Raw genomic sequence first — 7985 nt, forward strand, 5'->3', positions numbered from 1 at the left:
GGCCTGGTAGACACAGGCTAAAGCCAAGGATATAGAACAAATTATCTAATTATAGAAAATACATCCCTGGCCCCTTCACATTCAGAAAAACATATTCATATTCCACTTATTCAGCACATTAGGACATTGACTTGAACAGACTTTATAGAATAGTTAAACACTGACATTGTGGAACAGAAGACTGAAGAAAAACAGCTCCAGCTCTGATCCTCGCTGACCTGTCCTGAAAATCCTTTGGTCTTTAATGCACTTCTGTTCTGACAGTGGTTTCTGATCAGCTCTCTCTCATTAAAAAACCTACACAGTATGAAAAGTTAGCTAAACTAGGAAAATAACAATAAGAGTGGTTACTTCGGGCCAATTTAGTTACATGGGAAATATTTCTTGGTTGTTCAGAAGCAAGTTTCTGGCCGCAAAGTCAAGAAATTCTGTTCGTAAAATTACGTCAATATTTTCTGTCACTCTAAGGTAATGCAATGGATCCAGTTTGTCCTGTAAAATGGTTGAACTTAGTCCAAGCAGACTGAATTATGGATCTCTGATCACTCTATTGCCACATTCAAGATGTTGGCGACATACCGCAAGATTCGGCGTAAAATGACGCATCTATGTATTCATGTCTATGGTCCATATCGTTTAGTTAACATAGGACTGCAGTACCGATTCTGAAGTGCCTGAGCAGATTAGGCTGACCTTGGCAACACACAGATACTAAAATCTGATTGGACGAAACACCAATAATCCACACAGACATATATGGGAAGCAGCAAAGACAAGAGAAACATTATAAAAAAGAGAATAGACTATTGAAAGTAAATAACATTTAACTGAATACTTATCAATTAGGTTACAGCTAAATGTTAGTGATTCTGCTAGCTAGTGCAGTGACTGGCTGATCCTAATACTGAGCCGATTTGATATTAGCACAAATCACACATACTTTTATTTATTTCTGGTAGACAGAAATGCTGGAAAGGAATGTTTCCATCAACTGGAGATTTTAGATCAGGCCTATATATTCTGATCTTTTTTTTTTTTTTTTTTGGCTGATATTGAACCAGGACACCGCTGTAATTTTATAGGCAATATTTGTTTTACATATTTGCTGAAACTGTCAATATCTTGTGACAGCATGGTATGAGACAGGTAATCTGTGAAAAAAATCCAGCTCCTCTGCCTTCTCCTAGTGATAACTTAGAACAACTCATCGGAGCCACAAGGCAGATCTTGGCTCCAAGGGTGAAGGGACACATATTGGAAACCTGACAAATAAATAGCTTGAGCAGAAATGTCATAAACAGGTTACTTAGTAAAGTGTTAGTCCAATCTGACCAAGTAATGTAAAGCGTTACTATTTACAATCCAATAATCAGATTAAAGTTACGTATAGTTACGTATACAAGTCACTCAGTATCCATCCGTTCATTTTCTTACACCTTTGTCCCTAGTGGGTCAGGAGGTGTTGGTGCCTATCTCCAGCAAACGTTTCGGGTGAGAGGCGGGGTCACCCTGGACAGTGGTGACTGCATGCATGTTTCCCCATTTCAAGTTGCTGCTGAGCTCATGCAGCTTAAACAGGCACAGATGGATGGTTTCATTCTGCCTCTTGATGAGCAGAGTATAAAGCTAGGTGACCTCAGGGCCTCTTGGCCAATTGGGCAGCATGGGTGCTGCAGCTTTGTTGGAAATGTGTGTATTTGCCTTGTTTAGAAAGATGCCAGGTTCATGGTTTCTCCCAGGTTACTTTTTACTTAAGAGGATTGTCTAAAAGCCCTGGATTTTGTTATTTACACTCTCATTTTTTCTTTAGGTTTTTCCCCGCCACCGTCAAGATTCTTCCTGGTTTATTTTAAATAAAACTTTAACTATACTCTCCTGGTTTTGCTTCTTCATTTCCTGTTTGTTTCTCCCCCCGACCCCTCACAAACAATAGACTGGCTTGGGGATGCAATAGATGGATTTTTCATTGAGTAATCAAGTAGTTATTTTTTCAAAGTAACTATGCCATTCCTGGTAGTAAACTATCTACACTGTACATTAAACGTATGTATATGTTTTATGATCTCAAGGTGACAAATTGTCCCAAAAAACATCTTCTTCCATTTCCTATTGAACAAAATGGCTTGAGTCTTTAATCAAGCATCATTCCAGGACTGAACTCTCACTTTATCATTTGCCTCACAACTAGCAAGATAAATACACACAAGCTTACTACTCGATTTTGACATATTTTGTCAAAATGTTTTATTATTGATCAAAATACTTTTACATATGTTTGGCACTTGAACTGGTTCAAGTTTGTATTTTCAAGTTTGGTTCAAGAAAGTATTTTACCTTCAAAAACTGTAAGTAAAATACAGCTAGTCAAACTGTTTTAAACTGAATACAGTAGTTTTACCAACAAAAATAAAGTCTAAAAACATTTTTTTTCTTGAACAACATCAGTGCAACAGTTTTCCCACAAAAATAAATTAAAATCATACTTTTCACATCTAACAGACACCTTAGCTCCTCACTGATAACTCAGTGTGTTGTCTCACTTTCCTGCCCTGCATTCAATAACTTGCCAAACGAGCCATGGCTCTCAAAAGATTGAAAAACACAGACACAGGCAAAAAAGCCTAAATGTTTTTTTTTTCCTGTCATTTTCAGCCACAAACATTTGATTAAAATATCTTGTCGTGCTCCTGTCTCTCCCCTGTCCTGCTCTTTTCATAATAATTTTATTTAAAAAGTAACAACAGGTTAATACATATTTCAGTAAACTAATTGAAGACCTCACCAGAGCTTCCTCAGTCGCTTCACCTTTCTTCAACAGCATCACTATTCTAACACTGCCATTCTCTTGAGACATTACATAATATTTAATGCAATGATAAATGGTCGAGTATGATCAGGTGTTGTGTAGCCATTGCTCAAACTGACAAACTTTAAACAAAAACAACAGAAAAGGCTCATTTTACTGTTTCAGTCTCATTGTGATGAAATAAAACATTGTAGCTAGAGTAGCTAACCTTTAGGCAAAGGTTAGCAATAAAATATTGGACGTGTGATTATTCCAGAATTATCCGACTTAGCCCTGCAGTTTGAGAGAGTTCTGAGTTCAGTCACCGCTAACCAATAGGGACAGGTCTTACATCGCTCTCTTTAGGCCCTGTCCAGGATGTTCATGTGAGATTCACAAGCAAAACTTGGGTTCAACCAAAAAGAGAAATTAAAAAACAAACGTGAGAATGCTACCAAAAACTTCGACTGTCAACCAAAAAATTCTGACATGCGCAGATAAAAATTTATGTTATGCAAATAACTTTTTCCTTTCAAACAAAAATGAGTGATTTTAATAAAACATCTTTTTAAACATGTTTTTGTTTTAAAAAAATTAAATTCTTACAATTCAAAAAGTTTTGACCAGTTTCATTTCTTTATTTTTTTTTGATTGAGTAATTGTGAAACAAATTTAACTCCATACCAGTGAAGCAGGAAAAAGAAACCATCTGTTAACAGAAAGTCCTTTTATTTGACTTTTTTTTTTAAAAAGATGAACATATAAAGCACCATCTGAAAACAGAAGATGGCCACTTTGAAATAACAGACACATTAAAGAAAACTGTCATTCATGACAAACATTTACATCAGAAAGGACAGCAGAATTTCTTCCAAAGTAAAAAAAAAACAAAACCAAAAAAAAAAAAAACAAGTCCTGTAAAATGTACTTTAAAGAGCAGCCCTGGTACTTCAGCAGGTTAAACTGAGTCAGTCCTCTTGTAAGCCACCATGCTGTTCACCTTGTGGATGGAGGTGGTGAAGGAGCGCAGGCGCACCTCCTCTGATTGGTTGATTATCTGTGGGCCGGACTCCTCCCACTTGTCTGGAACCACCAGGTCTTTATCAGTGTAGACCAGGAGATCAAAGGCACCTGCAGTGGAAGGTCAGAGGTCAGAGATCATTGGAACAAAGGGAGATAGTAAAGAGAAAGAAGAGGAACTAACATGGCGTCTCCAGCAGAGGGAGGAAGGTAACTGTGGCTGTTATCTGCCTGATGACAGAGCGGATCTCATCTTGAATGATCTTGATGGATTTCTCCCTGGGAGCACTGGGAACACACAACCAACAACAAAAACTCATCCATACTGATGTCTGAGAGCTTATTTTAGGTTTATACTGCCCCCTGCTGGGGAAGATAATTTTGTACCCTACAGTTTCTAACAATATTCTGTCTAATTTGAATCCCAAAAAAAACATCAAATAAAATGTTTTGTGTGAAATCAGATGTTTTATCTGAAGAAAGCAACATAGCGCTGACCTGCTCTCCTTAGCCGATTTGTCACACTCGATGTCAAACTGCCATCTCTCCAGCACCTCGTTGGTTTCCAGACATGTAATGACCAACACCAGCTTCTGCACGGTGCACTCAAACAGCCACTCTGAAACAATGATGAACAGAAGGAGAACATTTGGAGCGCACCGATTCCAGCTCTTCTGGTCTGATCAACCAATAGTCATTTTCTTCCTAAAAACATCAGTTATGTTAATTAGTTTCTGAAAACTTCATTCTACAACTAAAATAATACACAAATAGTTGTGCACTGACTGCAGTTTTCTAGCCGATCAATTTAATTGATCTGAAAAGTTGCTAGATATAGCAACTTTTTATTGCTATATAAAAAGTTGCTAGATATAGCAACTTTTCAGAGCAACAAAGTTCCTTTCACATGCAAGTATCGAAGGATCGCCCGAAATTAAGACAATGGTGTCTGCTTTATTGGTGCACTCCTACATAAAGAAACAATGGAGAATCCAACCAAAAATGAAAGAACTGAAAATAATTCTCATATATTAACTGATTTTTACTAAACTTCAAACAAATGATTTAAGAAATGCAAAACTATTTAACCAGGATAACTTTATCATCATCTGCATATCTTATTGAGGGCAGTATTTTTAGATCATCAATCTATTGCTGCCACCTACTGGTCAATGATATTACATTACATACTCTTACTTTACTGTGTCAGAATTACTGATTTTAACAGGGATATTTGACTCTGATCAGACTATCGAGATCAACTTTCAACCTTTTGGTTTCCATGGTGACCTGTAGCTGAGGCCAAGCAGAAAAATCAAGTTGTCATTAGAACGTCAGGAATCCATGGAATAAAATCTGAAAACTATTTCAGTTCAGGTGACTCGTCTCTTGAGCCGTTCTACTGAGCACCGGTACCTTTGAGCTGAGACACCACGTTGGTCAGGTAGTTCTTCAGCTTGGGGTCAGTGGTGAGCTGCAGGGTCATGTCATAGTGTGTGACTCTGGTGAAAGTCTCAGGAGGGTAGATGCCCCGCTGGTACAGGATACTGTTGATGCCAAATGCTGTGGAGAGACACTGGGTCAGCTAAGGTTCAGCTAAAGATGCTTAGAAACCATGTTGAAGTGGAACTGGAGATGCATGGATCAGGCATTACTGGCTTATATTGATTTCTTGCTTCCTTTGAGGGAGACTGACTCAATATATCCAATTGCAATGATCACTGCAATTGCAATGTGTGCAATATCAACACAAACTGCTTGAATGCAATTTTTTTTTTTCGACTAACATGCAAAAAATATGTTTGGCCTTTTGGATTTCTTTCTACAGACTATAAACCCAGACGCTTGTGCACTAATTTACACGCCACTTCAGACTTTTACCCGTATTTGGCCAGTGGCGGGTGCTAATTTGCGCCCCTGCTCATAACAAACTGTCACAACGTGGTGACAGCTTTAACAAATATAGAGAAAACATTTTTTTTATTAAAGTTGTATACTGCAGCTTGAATAAAATGCAAGTACGTAGCATTTTTTGAGAAATCTGGATTGCTTCACGTATATTTTGCACATTGCCTATGACTGTTGCTCGTGGGGACAGACATTACAGTAATCTAAAAAACAAACAAAAAAATGTAAGCAACCTATTTGACAGGAGTTGCATGTAAAATTGACAAACAGTAAATATTGTGATAGTATCAGTATTGGACCAAAGAAAGCAGGGCTTTAAAATTGTGGTGCTTTTTATGGGTGAAATAGACTCAAGAAATTGTAACAGCAGCTGCGAAGGGGGTGCTTAATTTATTTGTTTTTGTCATTGGGCCCAAAATTCCTGGCGGCGCCCCTGCAGGAGACTAATAAATGATCTCCTTTCTCAAAGGAGCAGCTTCGTCGTCAAAGTCAGCTCCTGGGTCCACCAGGCGTTTTGAACAGACGCATGGTTCCCACTGGGCATGAAAGTATTTCTCAAGCATGCATGAAAGAATCAAGGCAACACTCCAGGTATGATTTTGATGAGGGAATAAAATCATAACATGATGTAAGGCTAAAAAAAGTGTCACCTTTGCGTAACACCTCTTTAATTCATTAAACCCAGCAACCTCTCGCTAAACATCCCCCACAAAACGCTAAAATGTAACCATATCAATGTCTACTGCTCCAGTAAACAACTTTAACACCGAGGCAAAGATCGGTTTATGAACGAATTGCGCTCCTATAGACTTCGGGATGCATATTATGAAAAATATCAACATTAAACTCCATTTGATTTGCTTTTGTAGCGCTCGACTTCAACGTCAGCGTGGTACAGGTGAGCGGTGCATTCCACTATGAAGACCAGCAAAAATAAATCGTTATCTGCAACGACAATAAGTTGCACTTATAGCTCAGAGCAAACACACTGGCTTCCGATGTTTATTGCAGTTTCATGTTGAGTTCATGAGTTTAACAAAGACTCAGCTCAGGCCCAACAGTTTCACTTTAGCACAGCGTGTTGTGTCGAAGCTAAGGGAAGAAACGCGCTGCTAAGCTATGGATTGAAGCTGAATACTTACAGAAGAACTCAGCCACCAACTCCGCGCTTCCTTTAAGAGTGATTCCCTTAAGAGTACTGGTCATGGTTCCAATTATCACCAACAGATTCTCCTCTAAAAGATTTTTGTGCCGCTTCTCTGTTCTCTGTTCTCTTCTGCTACCCGCCGTCCAGTTTGAAAATGTCATATGCACTTACACGCATGCGTAAAGCCTCCCTTCTCAAGTTGCGTTTACATTTTCTTGACGCGAGGGGGCAGTGCATAACAATCCAACTGTTGATCTCAGTCTTGCCACGAAAGACCTTGAAAGATTTTCGCAAATTGAACTAGTAATCACTACATTTAACTTTCTTGCTGCATTCAGTGAGCCAAACCGCTGCATGTGTTCAGAACAAGAAAGCAGGCATTCCTATACTTTTGTGTAATATTTCATTCAAACTTGTCATTTCAAGATTTATTGTTGTGCTGTCAGATTTTGGTGCCATTGCTCGCAAGTCTGTCCGAATGTCAAAGTCGAAGTTATTTGTCCTTCTATATAAAAGAAAGTGCTGCTACTTTCAGTAGTTTAAAGAAGAAATTACATTTTATTTGTTTTTTAGAGATTCCCCTGTAGTCAAATTCTCAATTTGTTTAAGTTTTGTTTGTCCAGTTATAGAATTTGTTTAGTCCTTTCTTGCATCTTGACAGAAACCAAACTGTTTATAGATTTATATCAAATTTATATCAAGGGAGAATACATATTTCACATACCAAAACAGCAAGTTTCTCAGCTTTAATTTAATCCACATTTATAGAAATCGGTAATGCTCATTCCGCATTGGAACAGTCGGGTTTTGTGGACAGACTCACAGCGTAGTAATGGCGCCTGCAGGAGCGTTGCTAGTGTTGTCAGCTAACGGGCGATGTCCAAACTAGTAATTTATATCAATAGAGAAATCCTACAACCGCTAAAATCTGACAACGGTCCGTTTTGTTAACAATTTGTTAAGGAATACATTGCGCTTATTCATCTTCTTGGTTTTGCTGGCAGTTGGCAACAAATCTTTAGTAGCATTACAGCCACCTACTGGTATGGAGTGTGGTTCATGATGGTCTAATCAGGGGTGAAAGTAGTTTTAAATTCTTGGGGGTACTATGACAAACTATATATA

At 38.3% G+C, this 7985-nt stretch overlaps 1 protein-coding gene across 1 annotated transcript; it reads right to left on the minus strand.

Moving 5' to 3' along the window:
* Positions 1-3495: 3495 nt before the first annotated feature.
* Positions 3496-7041, minus strand: LOC106943225 (mitotic spindle assembly checkpoint protein MAD2A-like). Its single transcript, XM_015026558.1, has 5 exons — positions 6856-7041; positions 5222-5368; positions 4304-4424; positions 3990-4093; positions 3496-3916 (listed from the first exon to the last, which is right to left on the minus strand). The coding sequence occupies exons 1-5, from the start codon at positions 7019-7021 to the stop codon at positions 3744-3746; spliced, it is 711 nt and encodes a 236-aa protein (XP_014882044.1). The 5' UTR covers positions 7022-7041; the 3' UTR covers positions 3496-3743.
* Positions 7042-7985: the final 944 nt, after the last annotated feature.

Source organism: Poecilia latipinna, unplaced genomic scaffold, assembly GCF_001443285.1.
Source record: "Poecilia latipinna isolate Pla-1442-1.1 unplaced genomic scaffold, P_latipinna-1.0 Scaffold5007, whole genome shotgun sequence".
Lineage (NCBI taxonomy): Eukaryota > Metazoa > Chordata > Actinopteri > Cyprinodontiformes > Poeciliidae > Poecilia > Poecilia latipinna.